At 39.6% G+C, this 15591-nt stretch overlaps 3 protein-coding genes across 3 annotated transcripts; 1 reads left to right on the top strand and 2 right to left on the bottom strand.

The window, feature by feature from the left end:
• Window positions 1-4993: 4993 nt before the first annotated feature.
• Window positions 4994-5845, bottom strand: LOC138913205 (cuticle protein 38-like). The gene is made up of 2 exons (XM_070215960.1): window positions 5793-5845; window positions 4994-5469 (listed from the first exon to the last, which is right to left on the bottom strand). The coding sequence occupies exons 1-2, from the start codon at window positions 5802-5804 to the stop codon at window positions 5071-5073; spliced, it is 411 nt and encodes a 136-aa protein (XP_070072061.1). The 5' UTR covers window positions 5805-5845; the 3' UTR covers window positions 4994-5070.
• A 4599-nt stretch (window positions 5846-10444) lies between these two features.
• Window positions 10445-11043, top strand: LOC108067362 (as-peptide 126). Its single transcript, XM_017156340.3, has 2 exons — window positions 10445-10502; window positions 10571-11043. Exons 1-2 carry the CDS (start codon window positions 10494-10496, stop codon window positions 10988-10990), a joined length of 429 nt encoding a protein of 142 aa, XP_017011829.2. The 5' UTR covers window positions 10445-10493; the 3' UTR covers window positions 10991-11043.
• Window positions 11044-13759: 2716 nt separating this feature from the next.
• Window positions 13760-14370, bottom strand: LOC108067363 (uncharacterized). The gene is made up of 2 exons (XM_017156342.3): window positions 14263-14370; window positions 13760-14198 (listed from the first exon to the last, which is right to left on the bottom strand). Exons 1-2 carry the CDS (start codon window positions 14281-14283, stop codon window positions 13977-13979), a joined length of 243 nt encoding a protein of 80 aa, XP_017011831.1. The 5' UTR covers window positions 14284-14370; the 3' UTR covers window positions 13760-13976.
• Window positions 14371-15591: the final 1221 nt, after the last annotated feature.

Below are 15591 nucleotides of genomic sequence, written 5' to 3'. Positions count from 1 at the left end.
CTTTTTGACCTTGGTGAATTTCCAGTTTACCTATCAGAGGTTTTTTTATAGAATGCGAACCTTATTGAAAAGTATTGATGTGTGCTTCAAAATATTTTTTGTTTTAAACCACCATTTATCCAAAAAATGTTTTATGAAATTCATTTAGAGTCTGATAAGAAAGGTAGAGCTTTATCCGAACTCTTGGAGGATTATAAAACCTTAAAACTGTAACTATTTTAAAGAAACAATCTGTTCATTCCAAAAAAAAATATTATTTCTATCAGTACTTATTGTAATAAACCTTAAAAGACCTAAAATTCCCTCCGGCGGAAGCACACAACCTAAAGACCAAAAAATACATTAAGCCAAAACATTATTTTTACGATCGATGTAATTCTTTTAGCAATAAGAATAAGTAGAAAAGTATGTAAATGTATATAATTAGAAATTGTGTAAATAACAACAAACAAAAATATAAAAAAAAAACAAAAAAAAAACCGGGAAATTTTGGGGAGCACTTTGCTTTTTTTAGGGCAATTCGCCCTAAATTTATGAAAAATCTGCCTTTAGTTTCACGATATTTTTTCATCTTTCTAGGGCAATTTGCCCTAAAATGAAAATCTGCCTTTAGTTTAAAGGTATTTTTTACGATTTCCAGGGCAATTCGCCTATAAGTCCAGAAAAATCGCCCTGGATTTAAAGGAAACTGCCTTTAGTTTAAGGGTCTCATTTCCTATTTTTAGGGCAATTAGCTTTGAAAATAGAAAAATCGCCCTAGATCTACGAAAAATCGCCCTAAATGTGTGACAAATTCACCCGTATTTTTAGGGCAATTTGCCCTAATTTTGTTGCCTAGTCGCCATTGACCCCCGTTTTAGGGCGATTTTCCTTGTTTTTAGGGCGATTTTACCGGAAAATTTCTATGAGTGTATGGCTTCTATATCTTTGAAGCCGGAGCTTGGGGCCAGGTGAAAGTCATTTCACGCTGTGTGTAGCGCAAAAGATTAAAATAATAGCAGCGCGTAAATTAAACAGCCCGTTGGAGCCGAAGAGTAGGTGCCAGATGGGGATTTTTGGATGGGATGGAGCAGGCGAAGGGATATAGGGATCTGGAGACGTAGAGCCATTGAAGTGGCAGGCATCGAGCAGAGCAGCAGGACCCGCCACATTGCCACCTCATTGCCATCGCATCCCTTTGTTTAGGTCTGTGGTCTCTGCTAAGGCGCTTACCTGGCACACCTCATCCCCCCTCCAGCTGTCCCCTCCCCAGTGGTCCTCGTCCTCCAGGACATTGCCAGCATTGCGTTGTCAGCACTTCATTTTGATCCAACATGCCGCGTGCTTCACTTAATGCGACGACTGCCAGCAGCCCGCATTTCTGAGGGGGTTGGAATGCCATTCGGGGGTTGGTGGGGTTTTGGGGGGGCAGGGAGGTAAAAAGCTCGCTTCTTCATCATGCACATAACTACAAAGGCGGCTGCAGTTCTTTGGCGAGCGCAAAAACTTTTAACAGGCGACAGAAATTGAATAAAGACGAAATGCATCTTTGAAATTCTAAAGAAATGTGCTTAAATCAACCAGTTAAACCTAATGTTCTTCACAGTTATTCCCGTGGTCACCACGATTCTTTTGCAAGCAAATCACTCACAAATAAATACTGATTTATAATGAGGATTATTTATCATATCTACCATCTTCGTTTGAGAGGAAAATGGTGAAATAAATTGTAGTTTATCAGATACATTGAAGGAATCACAATCTTGGACTTAAATACAAATGGAAAACTTGCATTTGGTTAATTAAGGTATCTAAAACAGTAATCGTAAATTTTACAACAACATTTAATTTAATTAATTTTCCAAATAATTTAAAATCCCACCGGGAAAGTGAGAAGGTGGTTCTTTATGTGCTGAAAATCCTGTTCCTTTTAGCAGAAACTGTTGGAAATCCTGTATCTTTCAGCAGGCGACGGTGTAGGGAAAATGTAAATTCCCTAGGAAAACCACATAGAAACCTCATTTCCCCCTTACTTTTTGTGTCACCCCCGTGTATTTTGAAACCAGAGACGGAAGAAATGTAAGGGGTAAATGAGGTTTTGTCCCTTCCGCTTGTATGGAGCAATTTCATGAAAATATCATATTTTCCAGAGGAATGTTCCCGCTGGGATGTATTAAAGTATAAATAATACCCATACTCTCGACACCTTTTGTCGCCTGCCAACTGCTGAGCATTACACGTCACGAATGCGTGCGTAATGCGCTCCCTGCAAACTACGTACAGCTATGCGAAATGGAGGGGTTGGGGGTTTCGAGGCAGAGGATTGTGTTGAGGAGGGGGGGATGCACTGATGACCTGGGAAGATGGGAAGATGGGAGGAAGGGAGGCGGGGCTCAGGATGCAGTGACGCAGTGATGGTTCGTTGGGCTGCTACCTTCGCAGAGTGTTTTGTGGCTTGTCTTCCCTCTGCTCCTTTACCAGATCCTTTGCAGCCGAAGCTTGCTTAATGCTTCATGTTTGCCAGCTTTCAGCTCTTTGTTCGCGTTCGTGTCCTCACTGTGCTCGTCCTGTTTTTGTTATTACTCTCCCTTGCTGCTGCTGTTGTTATTGTTGTTGTTACAGCAAGGTACTTTGCTTTTGTTCGATGAAACGTAAAAATAGCAACAAGCAACGAAAACTCATTTTTAGACAATGCCGCATAATTCCAACGCAATGGAGGTAAAGGAAGCAAAAGAGGAAGAAAAGGCAGCAGAATAAGATCCCAACGACTTTTTGTTGTAATGAGGTATTTCCGCTTTGTTGTTACTGCTCATCTTCGCTTTATACCCCTAAACTGTAAACAATTTTAATTTACTTTCAACGCGGATTTCCTTTTTATAAATAAAAAAAAATAACAATCATTTAAACTATATAATTAATTATTTAATAATTATATATTAATCAATTTTGATAAACTTCTTTATTTTTTATTAATAGGAATTCCGGAAACAATCCTCTAGCCAATCAAATTTGTTCTTTAAATGTGGTTTCGGAAACCCAAAAAAATTCTAAGTATTAAAAATGACTGAAACAAATTTAAGCCCATGAGACCTTTTAATTCAGAAAAATAATACAAAGTTTACAGTGATCATTTATAATTTTAAGTGCACCTTGCTTACATTTCGATGTGCTTTTCGTACAAAAGCAACCGCAAGAAGTTTCTTACGGGCTGTCGGATATTTTGTAATGAAAGTGGATGCTGGCTACACCCGTCTCATCTGGCTTCCTTGTCCACCTCTTTCGCACGCAATCCTTTCCCCGGCGATTATTCAAGCGCAAAATTTGCGGTAATCTGCTGGCGGACAGCTTCCCAACATATGCAGAAAGTTTTCGCACAGGGGAGCCCAGGAACCCAGGAACCCTGGAATCACGCACTGCTTAAACTTTTAACCCTTCTATGTTTGCTCCCGTTTGCCAAAACACATCCTTTTTGGCCAAGAAGTTGGGGAAGCCTGTTGCTGCCCCAAAATGGCAGAGTGCTTTTTTGTTGCTGGTCATTCACGGCCATTTAGCCGCATTTAACCAAGTCAACAATAAACTCAAACTCTTTTCTTTTATTTGGGGCAACGGAGCCCCCAAAAACCAATAACCGAAAAACTTTTAAATGCAAACATTGGTCACGTCCCATATGATATTAAGTCTCCTCTAACATCAACTTTCTAATATCAATAGAAAGTGTGAAAATAATAAAATGTGTTAAAATCGAAACTCATAATTTGTTATAATAATTATTTTTTAATTCATAATTATTTATTTTTATATCGTACCTGCATTACAGGATCATCTACTTTTAAGAAATCTTTTTAGTTTAAAATTAAATTATCTCAACTGCTCACAAGCACCCTCAAGCAAAGATTCACTTCTAGAAAACCGCTTAATAACACAATTCTAAAGTCGCCTTTCAAATCAAGGCCAGAAATCCAAGCGAAAACCCCTGACCCGAATTCATTAACTAAATGTTCTTCTGAAATCACCACGCTCGCAACGAATTTCTTCACTAAAGTGTTCAGCCGAGCACTTCATATGGCATTTAATAATGATTAAGTACTCGAAAGCAATGAGTTGGGCGAATCTCTGGGGGTTGAGGAGGGTAAAGGAGGAAGGCAAATGAGCGCTGGTAAATGGAGCGCCCTATTCGAATGTCATCAAAATCATCATCACCATCAGGAGCCGGGAGCCTCCTGAGCCGAACTGTTGACGCATTTTGGTTTCAGGCCTCATTAGCGCCGGGAGTTTTGGCACTGAAGGCAAGTCAAGTCAAGTAAACCCAAGTCGGCCTTCGACGGGCCTCTCAAATTGTGTCAGCATCAGGTGTCAATTTTAATTTACTGCTTCCAGCCGGCTTGTCATCTATGATGTTTGTTTGCCTTGAGCTGGGGTTTCGGGTTTCGGAGAAATGCTTATAGAAATGGGGATGCTAACCCATATTTTGGTGGCTTGCGGTTGCTGCGGTAATTTCGATTTTCTGACTTAAGGACATACACATATCTAAACTCATTGAAGCTTTCATGGCAGATGAAAGAGGTGTTCAGCCATCCTCATTGATATTCAGACCCACTCCGCAGCCTCGACATATACATAGCAATAATTGAACGCTTAGCTCAAATGGCCGCAAAAAACCGCTCGCTAATGGAGCATTTTAAATATGTGAAGGCAAACGCTGCGCATGCTAATCCATTAAAAACCTATTCTGGAATGTCAAAGGGGCCATGAAGATTTTTAAGTTGGTAAGGAATAATTTTTAATTCATTTTTTAAGTCTTAACAAAATACTTTAAGCTTTACAGTTGAAAAAAAGTGGTATTCGTTTAAAGAACTATTTTATTTTAGGACCAAAATTATTGAAAAAGTTTTAGAAAAAGTCGCTAAACTTTAGATAATTTTGTTAAACTAACTTAAGCAAGCCCAAAACAAAACAATAAAAAAAACAATTGACTTTAGTAGATTCTTAGATTTTTAATGCATCACAAGTGGGGGTACAGAGAAAATAAATGCCAAGCCATGAGCCAAGCTCACGGGGCAATATTTTGCACAGTGTTCAAGATCCGTTGATTTACTTCTTCAGCAGCAGAGGGGCGGCAGCGGCGGCGACGTAGGGACGGGCCACATAGGGCGAGCTGTAGGCCAGGGGGGAGGTGTAGGCGGCGGCGTAGGGGGCAGCGAAGGGGGCGGCATAGGGCGTGGCAAAGCGGGTGTAGGGAGCGGTGTAGGCAGCGGCCAGGGGAGCAGCAATGGGAGCGGTATAGGCGGCGGCAATAGGGGCGGTATAGGCAGCGGGGAAGGCGGCGCTGTGGGCCACCGTGTTGGCGGTGTAGCTGGAGGCGTAGGGAGCCACGTAGGCGGCACTGCCCACCACAGCGGGAGCGGTATAGGCCAGAGGAGCGGCGGCCAGAGGAGCCACGATTCCGGGCTTGGCAGCAGCCACAGCCACAACAGCGAAGAAGATAGCAGCCTAAAATGGGACATTTAATATATTAGATAAATTAAAGGAAGTGTTAAATTACTTATTAATTTACTGGTTAAAAAATGTAAACCAAATTTATTTAAATCTATTCTTAGTGTGATTGATTATTTCAACAAAATTATTAAGGATTGCTTCTTAATTTTTAAATATTTTTTAAGAGGAAAAACTGAAAAAAAAATATGTCAAAATGTTATAACTTTTTAATTAGATTTTAAGATCTTGCAGTTCTTTAATTTTTTCTTTTTAACGCCACTTTAAAATCTCTATTCACAATGATAAGCCCTTGTTCTAAATAGATCCTCTGTACTTACGAATTTGAACATATTGATGAATTTGGTTTGTTTTTGGATTGTCACTTGGTGGATGGCCAATTGGTGTGTGATGTCCAACTGAAAGCTGCACGGCTCTTTTATAGCCACTTACACTTTTCGAGCTGCTTGGGAATGCGGATCACGAACTTAGATCAGCCATCGATGGCTGCCAAGTCAACGACTTTCGATTGACGTTGCGCATGCGCAATTCTTGGCTACTGTTTTTTTCAGTTTCTTTAATATTCGTGGTCTAGACCTGGCCATGTCTTATTTTTGGTGCGTGCCTGAGCGTCCGTTACTTCGAATCGCTTAGCGATTTGTCCCTGACCTTGGCGGCTGCAATGCGTTTACAATTTAATAGGTCTAGCGGGTTTAACCGATTGATTTATGGATGTTACTCCAGCGCGTCATCAGGAAATTATCAGATTATTCCGCCCCATTACTGTGTGCCTATTTTAATGGACCACAATAAATCCGGCTAATCACTGCTCTGTCTACACCCAAAAAAAATGATCATAGAAACTAAACTATTTCTACATTAAAAGTAAACTATTGAGTGTCAAAAATTTCTCGATACTCTGAGTATTAAACTAATGGACTTCGAAAGTATAAAAATGAAACTTTCGAAGTTGTCAAGTTTAAACTAACGAGTATACAGTTTATACTCACTCAGTGTACTGAAATTTAGGCTGCTAGTTTATTTTGTATACTATTTAGTATAATGCCAGTATAAATATTATACCCCGTATTAAAGAGACAAAATTCAAAAAATGTTGTTTTGTACTATTATATGTATATATTATCAAAAATATTTTTTACATTTTTATAAATTACTGAAGGTAACCGCGCTGGCCGCGGTCAGAAAAAATGCAAGCCAATTGCAAGATCCTTAGTTTCCCGGCATCTGAAGCGCAATTCAAGGTGGTGTCAGTAAAAAGAAAAGAATTTACTCATTAGTTATGCACTAAGACACAATTTAAATGTACTTACATTTCAAATAAGCCCAAAATAAGCAAATATTAAAATTTTCACAAGTAATTTTCACAAACAAACCTTAAACAGACCGCAGCGTCGTTTACAAAATACACTAATGTAAAACCCTTAAAATACTAACGCGTCCGAATAGCATTAAAAAGCGGTAACACTTTTTCTGTTCGAAATGTCCAGGTTCCAAACCAGAGCATCCTGGCCTCACACCAGGAACGAAAATCGAAACTTCGGTATAGAAATTAAACTCAGGGCATAAACTTAACACTATTTAGTCTTAACTTAACACTATTGAGTCTGCTCCCTACATTATTTAGTTTTAAATTAATACTGACAGTTTAACACTAGCTGTAGTATACTTTTAATACAACGCTCATTAACTGTAAACTTTCGGATTTTTTTTTGGGTGTAGTAATCCACACTCACCGCTGGCAGATGGCAGAAATTAATTAATAAATGTCGCAAATTGCGGGCAAAGAGCTTAAAACTCACTAATTAGAAATATCGAGTGCAGGCTGCCGTGTGTGGTAAAGCACACTTCGCAAGAATGCACCGCCACAAAGCCAGTTCCATTTCCACCCAGTTCCGCATACTCCTTCGCGGGCTTTCGAGGCACACATATCCAGATACTCCGGTAGTGCCAGTCTCTCACTTGAAAAAGTGTTGAAGCGTGAATTTTGCTTAAAAATGCCAATTACGCGAATTCAGCAATGCAATGGATTGGTGGGCGGGTGGCCGATGAAATGCCAGGGAAGGGGACTTAAGGAAGATCTGCTCAAAGGGGAGGTTTATTCCTGGGGGTGTGGCAAAGTAATACTGGAAAAAACGTGGAGCAAATTGTAAATCCGTATTATTCTAATAGTCTTTCGGAAACCTCAAAAATTATATATTTTTATTATTATTTATTATATATTATTCTATAATATTTTAGTTAGTTAGTTAGTTATTATTTTAGTTATTATTATTTCTGAAGTTATATTAAAACTTGATAAGATCTTTGTTTTATATAAAGAATTTTCATTTGTGTAATTCTCGGAAATTCAAATAATTGTAAGACCGAATTTCGTATTGAACGATTTTATTATTAAAGATTTTATGGGTAAAATATTCTCTGGAAGAATTTGGGATTACAGAGATTTTAGTTACCAATTTTTTTTTTGGTTCGAGGTAAAGGGATATTTGAGTTATAGAATGTTTTGATTTATAGAAAGATTTGTTCAAACTACATAAAATTTGAGTTAGGAAAGTTCGATTTTTGAAAGTAGGTTAACCTTCTTGAATTTTTTAAAATAGTGTACTATACTATACTGCATACTTTATAATTTTAAAATTCTTTTACAATGTTAGTAATATTTTCTTGGAGTACAACAAATTGTTGCCAGTTGTTCCTTTGGTTTGCTTTCCAGCCACTGCCGATGATGATGATGCTGCTGGCGAAGGATTTGGCGCGCATCCTGCCGCTTCCTTCGCTCCTTTTGTGCGGCTCAAGTGTTTGCCATGTGCCTGTGCATACGAGCCAGCCTATTGCCAATGCGCCGGGATCCTTTAGAGATGTGGAAGTGGACGTGGATGTGGATGCGGATGGGTGTGTCTACTAAATGCACAGTCATGCAGCCTCGCCTCGGATTGAAAACTGCTCCGGCAACCGCAGGCGGCAAACATATTTGTTTTGACACTTGACTTCCCTCCTGGCCAACAGGCTGCTTTCATTGTCAAGTTTGCGGCGAGGAGTTGCTACTGAAATTATTATATTGGTTAATCCGCCTAAAAGCTTTGATGGCACTTCCCCTCCCCCAGCCACCCGTCGATCTCCTTTTTAGCCATTTCAAGTGCAGTGCCCGCAACTCTCGAGTGGCCCGAACGGGGACCATATCAAAGAGCAGTCCCCTGGGAGCCGGGGATGATGTATATGTATCCACGAGTGCCGGCAAGTAATTAAAAAGCAAGAAATTTCCACAAAAAGCCGAGCACAAAAATTCGCTCCGTTTGACAGGGACAAAAAGCTCGGAACGAGGACTTCGAAGCCAAAAGAAGAGGGAGTCCAAAAACCAACTCGACTTGGAAATATCCTTGGTTTTATTCTGTCCAGGAATTACAATTTTAATTATTCAAAATATTAATTAAATTATAACTAATATTATATACATATTGTTATGTTGTTTTTTTAAATATATAAATTATCTCAAGGACCAAGGACTTGTAATTTACCTAGCTACTCTGGGAACATTCTTTGATGCAGGGCAGCACCAAGGAACTTTGAACAAGTTGCGTGAAATATTCGCGGCACTTTTGCTTTTTTTTTGCCCAGTCGCCGTCCCAAGTTGAGTTTATTGCCGTAATAAAGGCGCAACTGCCTCTGACTTGGCCGGGGTTATGTCTGCATCAGGATCAGGATTCGAGGTTGAGGGTGGCGAGATAGAGGGGGCGTGGCAGCAGCTGTGCGTGCGCGTTAATGCGTCGTTTAAGTGCCGTAAAAAGCGAACGACACACATGACACCCCACCTCTGGAAAAGGCCTAAGCCGTTTCCGTATCCCCGAGTCCTCATCAAGATGAAGTCTATTAAAAAATTTCTGGTTTGAATTCGTCCAGAAAATTCCAGCGACATTCGGAACAGGCAGCCAAAGAAGAGGGCGGCCGCCTTTAAGTGGTTTCCACAAATTATTCATGAGAACAAAGCTGTTTTCCTGGGGAAAGGGGAGAAAGAGGAGAAAGGATGTGGGAAACCTCGGCAAAGGTTGCCAGGGGTGGCTGAAACTTTTCGAAATTTCAGAGCCGAGAACCCATTCGAGTGTGTGGTGGATTGAAATTAATACATTTAATTTCAGTCGAAGTTTCTATGCGAAATTTAAGTTAATTGTTGAATTTTAAAAGTTTGCTAAGCTTCTGTATTGAACTTGAAAAAAAGGAAAAATGCTTGGAATACAAATTTGTAAAGGCTTGAGATAATTTTAAAATTATATTATCACAAAACCAGTTTTTTTATTTTTCATTGAAATAATAAAAAGTGAATATTTGTAAGTTAGAAACCTATATGTTTTTATTATAATGAATTTAACTTACAAATTTTTAGTCCTGAAAATTGATTTTAGCTTTGGTTTATAGTTTGTTTCAGCAATATTTTAACTTATAACTTGTAAGTGATACGTACTTATTATATAGCAAGGATTTATATATTTTTTTAGTGAAGAATTTTAGACGATTCCTCTTGAAAGATACACCTTCTAGCTTCCATTGCTCCCTATCATCTAAGCACCACCGACAGAAGATCTCTCTATCTTCCTTAAGTTGGTAATTCCTGAATAATTGAGGCATCCATCAAGTTCCTCCGCCACTTGGATAGCCACCCCTCAAGTGGGATTCTGCGATCATAATTGCTTTACGGCCTTTGTTCCGCCCTGTGGGCTGACGCATTTCAATTACTCAGCCCTCCGTTAGCAAAGTCAAATCGAATTAGGCCCGGCACGTGCCAAGTGTGCGTGTGCACCAACAATGGATCGTATCGTATTGGCCCACTAAACTGAAACGGAGTCAAAGACTTTGAGCTGCGCTGTCAGCGATGCCAGCTGCATGGATAAGCGCGGCCTTCGTGTCCAAGTGGCTATGGTAGTATGGCTACTATATAAACTGGCCAGTCCGATCGACTCAACATCAAATCCAGCTCACAGCTTCAAGTAGTCACTACAAGCCAACCCAAAACCCAAACAACAATCAACATGAAATTCGTAAGTTCTACAAGGACTTTAAATTCCGTTTTAAGGATTAAATAATTAAGGGGAATTATAATCCACAGTTCGCCGTCTGCTTCTTCGCTGTTGTGGCTGTGGCTGCTGCCAAGCCCGGAATCGTGGCTCCTCTGGCCGCCGCTCCTCTGGCCTATACCGCTCCGGCTGTGGTGGGCAGTGCCGCCTACGTGGCTCCCTACGCCTCCAGCTACACCGCCAACACGGTGGCCCACAGCGCCGCCTTCCCCGCCGCCTACACCGCCGCCTATACCGCTCCCATTGCCGCTGCCTATACCGCCCCCGTTGCTGCCGCCTACGCCGCCCCTGCCGCTTACACTGCTGCCTATACCGCTCCCCTGGCTGCCGCCTACACCGCCCCCATTGCCCGCTATGCCGCCGCCCCCTTCGCAGCTCCCATCGCCGCCCCTGTGGCAGCCGCCTACACCGCCCCCATCGCCGCCGCTGCTCCCGTTCTGCTGAAGAAGTAAGCAGGCCGTTTGTGAATCCCATCTTGACCAATCTGTGTAAATAAAGAATTGTACATACCAGCGAAACCGAGAATTTTCTTTCCTTTTAAAAGTATTCACACTGAAAGTTTTAGTGTTAACTTCTTACAAATTTAAGATCACATTTAAGTACAAACATTTTTATTAAATTCTCATATAAACTAATTAGGTAAAAGCTGACATAAAAGTTATACAATTAATTATTATGCATTCCTGCTTTTTAATTTATTCTCATTAATTAATTATTCTTTTATTAAATTTATTTATTCTTTTTATTAAATTCTCATATAAACTAATTAGGTAAAAGCTGACATAAAAGTTATACAATTAATTATTATGCATTCCTGCTTTTTAATAATTAAATGCAAAAGAGGATCATCAATTGTTGAATAAACCAATTCGTAACAATTTATAAGGGATAAAATCTAAATCAATAAATCTAATTGAATTAGAAGAAGGGAATTAACAAAATTATTAATCATTAAATAGATAAACTTTCAATTTATTTTCCATTAATCAAAGCACATATCACTTTTATAAAACTATCTGCATTAAAAATTTGGTGGTAGGGTGTCTTCTTAACCAATTTGTTCTAGCAAATTTTCATAATACCCAATATCCCATCACTTTTCTCCCGAATGGGGGGCTTTGAACCCCCTGATACCCCTGATAGTTGGTATTATTTTTTAGTGTACAACTTTCCCCTTCCGCTAGGCAATTTTCCCGAACAAAATGAACTCCTTTGGCTTTGAGCAGTGATGGGGAGCAATTTGTACTCCGCTTTTTCCACTCGGTTCAGTTCAGCTTAGTTCTTATCGAAAGCCTGGCATCTGGCGTCCCCTTTTCCGCGTTTTTCCTTCTGCATCGGCGCCTTGCCTTGGCCAGGATTAAACTTTCCATTTAAAAGGATTTCTTTTCTATATGAAATATGCTTCCTTTCAGCGTTTCCTGCGCGTACTCTCCCACTTTTCGTCCTGTCCGCAGCCAGCGGCTCCAGTCAAGTTTTCTGCTTGACTTTGTCCTGCGCGTTGAAAGGCCCGAGTGGAGCCTTCTGCCCCCCGGCGGTATCCTGCTGCTCCTTATCATAACTTTCATCCCTCTCCCCTTTTTCCGCGACTCGCTCAGGTGGTAAATGCCAAGTAGTTGTAAAGTTTGCTACCTAAGCGGAAAAGGCTAGTAAAATCCACGCAGGGGGAAAGGGAAAATGGCTGCTCCATTTTCGCAAGTTCTCGCAACAGATAGCGTCCAAATTTAATGACCTTTTATTCAATAAAACTGTGTTGAGAGCTCCGGCAACTTTTTGTGCCTTTCCATGGTGAATATTACTTGTTGTCGCCCTATCGTGTTTGTCGTCCTCTTTTTTTATTTTTTGCCCCTTTTTTGTTGCCCAAAAGTTGTCAAAGGTAAGCGAAAATATGATAAGCAGAAGGGCGAGTTTTTCGAAGGGATTTTCTGTTAGCATAATGAGCAAAACTTTCTGGGTTATAAAATATTATTTTATTTATTGTTGAAAACTATCCCTCTTATATTACAAAGTGATAACCCAATTTACAATATACCAAATTAACCAAAAATAAATCACAAATGATCAAGATAACTTTCCCTGTATTTAATTCTCTTGATGATTTATTTTCCTACCTTCATCCGTTTATTTACACTCCTGTCTGTCCCAAAGCATATTTGCCAATCAAAAGATCATCGTTAATTCGCAATCAAAGTCAAAGTGTGACTATTTTGATTGCCAGCACTGTAGCAAAGGCAATTGGCAAGCAAAGTCTGTATGGCAACTGGCGAAGCAATAAAACCGAGCAAATGAAATTTGTATTCACTTTATATAATTTTGACGATTTTTCAAATCAAATACACACGGACCGCACATACGTCGGTTGGCCCAAACATACATACACATATGTGTACATTGTACATATGTTAGAAAGATTCCCTTTTTTCGAAACGAACACAATCATGTGCAAACGTGTTTTTCAAATGGATTACATGAATAAAAGATTTATACACGTAAGGTAAATCAGTAGCGGGTTACCAAGATACTCACCGACATCCTGCTTTCCCCGGAATACCTCATACTCCGTAGTCACCACCCTCTTCCCTCCCACAACTCCCTATTCCCAACAGAAGACGTGCAAGTGAAAATATGCGCAGATGTAAGCAAATTTGAGGAACGACAAGGGTCGGAAAATGCTGGCAGAGAGAAAACCCAAATGGAAAATCCCACAGAACCCGGCCAAAGGTAGATGATGCCTCTTGCCATTTATTGATTTGTTTATCATTTTATGTATTTATGCCGCTTTGATTTCAGGCGCCAAATCGAATCAAGCGCGAGGGGAAATAAAACATCAGCAACAGGATTATTCCGAGCACACAACACACAAGCAGAGTGGCATAAAGTATTCACATTGAGGGATCCGCATTTATATTACTTTTAAGTTTTACTCTCTTTGAGTTTGTCTAATCTGTTAGTGGTTTCTTGATGTTTTTGATTCGGCGTTAAGAAATTTTCATGCGTACTTTTAAAAAGTATTTCTTACTTAATTAAAAAAAAAGTATGTTTTTCCTTGCTTTAATACAGTTATATAAAATTTTAAAAAGTCAAAAATCTGAACATTCAACTGATTGTTAAAATAACCCATAAATGGCCAACTAATAAAAGAAATGTATTTTAGACCAAAATTAAGTCGAATAAACAAACATTTTTCTACAGGCACTTGAAGCTCTAAAATAGGAATTTTCCATAATCATTTAAATATGGATTTTGGAGTAAGACTTAGTCAAAAGCACAAAAATGTTCAACAAGAAATTGTTAATGATAAATATAATTGTCAATTTCCATTACTTAATTATAATTCTAATTTGTAAAACATCATAAATTGTTACACTGTATACACAGTAGGAATGCCTACAAATTCACTGAATATTTAAGTTGACCAGCACAGAGGCATCGGTATCGAATTCAGCGCCTTAGATACGGGTAGTAGTAGGGATACGTGGCGTATGCGCCATAAACCGGTGCATACGCATACGCCGCGTAGGCCGGATAGCTGGCATAGGCCGGGTAGTAGGCGGCGGAGGGGGAGGGGGCCAGCCAGGTGCCTCCCGCTCCGGTTGCATAACTCACTGGCGTCGTGACCAACAGCTGGGGCTTCGCCTGACTCAGGACCGCGAGCAATGCGAGCTGGCAGGATTATTGATACGTTTGAAATATCCATATATATCCGGTCGCAGCTCGGCACACTCACCATTAAGACCTTGACCAACATGGCTCCCTTTCGATTACTGCTCCTCCGGCTGGCTTTGCGAACGAAATTCAAAATTTTACTGCTCGATTGGTCCGGCTAGTCAATCATATTTATAGCCTTTGGCTGGATGGCTGGTTGGGACCGGCGAAGAGAATCACCGAGAATCGGGGAGAGAGCCGGAGAAGTTGTGCCATCATTAATATTGCTAGACCTGAGCGCGCTGAGTGGCATAAATTATATTCTTAATGCTGTTTGAAATTGCTGAAAAAGAATAAATATAAGAAGACGATCAATAAAGAACTTAAATTGATGAAATTCAGAATACTCATTGGGTCATAAAAAGCCTATTAAAATGTAATTTAAAATAATGATAACCAAAAATTAAATATTTAACTTTGGAAATTTCGATTATTCATAAAATTTGTTAGGTTCTCAAATATTCTCAAATAATAAAGGAATTTAAAATTGTCATTATTTAAAGAGCGAAAGATTTGGACGATTAATTTTATAATCAGTCAGAAATTATGTGAATCAGTGTCAGCTTTTAAAATTATAATTATAGATTTGTTAAAAATGTTTGTTTGTTAAAGAACAATTTACTTTTAGAATATAACATTAAAATGTAAAATAGAAAACAAAAACACTGCAAACTATAAAGTATCAACATATTTTAAATAGCCATCCTTTCGCTTTCTCTCAATCAACTTTCTCTATATTTAGCTCTATTTCCGGCTGCGTCACAAAATTGGCCAAACTCTAAACGATTCTGTTTGATACCCTTTGTTTTCCTACAATTAATAGCCAGCAGCGAATGTCGCGGCGCCTTCTTTGGACTGTCATTCATTACTACAGGTACGTAGAACCGCCCTACCTGACTCAGTACTTCTACAGTACCGAGCCCCCCTTGAAAACTGCTTCTGTGCATAAAGTATTTGCGTTTATTTAGACGTTGTAAAAATTATAATTATGTGTGCGTGCCTGCCATGCACATGAGCCTGAAATCGGGCTTTGAAACAAGACCATATTTTGCGATCGCTTTGGTTAGATAAGAGCCAAGGGTGACGTCTTGCTTTAAGCCTCCGGTCTAGGACACACAATCGACTCTACACTTTAAGCCATAACAGACAGCAAAATTTGCAACTGAGCAAACATGGCCAAAACGTTAGGAAAGCGAAGGGTAGAATGTTTCGCAAGCTATAAATAATTAATTAATTCAGACGCAGACAAGCGGGTGAGACCGAAGAGCGTTCTATGCAAATTTCTGAATATAGACCATAATTCACAACCGAACCGAAGCGAACCGAAAGCCCAATGAAGCCATCACTTATG

Source organism: Drosophila takahashii, chromosome 3L, assembly GCF_030179915.1.
Source record: "Drosophila takahashii strain IR98-3 E-12201 chromosome 3L, DtakHiC1v2, whole genome shotgun sequence".
Taxonomy (NCBI): domain Eukaryota; kingdom Metazoa; phylum Arthropoda; class Insecta; order Diptera; family Drosophilidae; genus Drosophila; species Drosophila takahashii.
Note: the sequence above shows the minus strand (reverse complement) of the source record. Positions and strands in the feature narration are given on the sequence as shown.

What these genes read in the sequence shown, in the direction of transcription:
- LOC108067363 (XM_017156342.3), bottom strand. Translation starts at nt 14,283, where the DNA reads ATGTTGGTCAAGGTCTTAATG. An exon ending in TGTTGGTCAAGGTCTTAATG is followed by an intron (nt 14,199 to 14,262) that starts GTGAGTGTGCCG and finishes TAATCCTGCCAG; the next exon opens with CTCGCATTGCTCGCGGTCCT.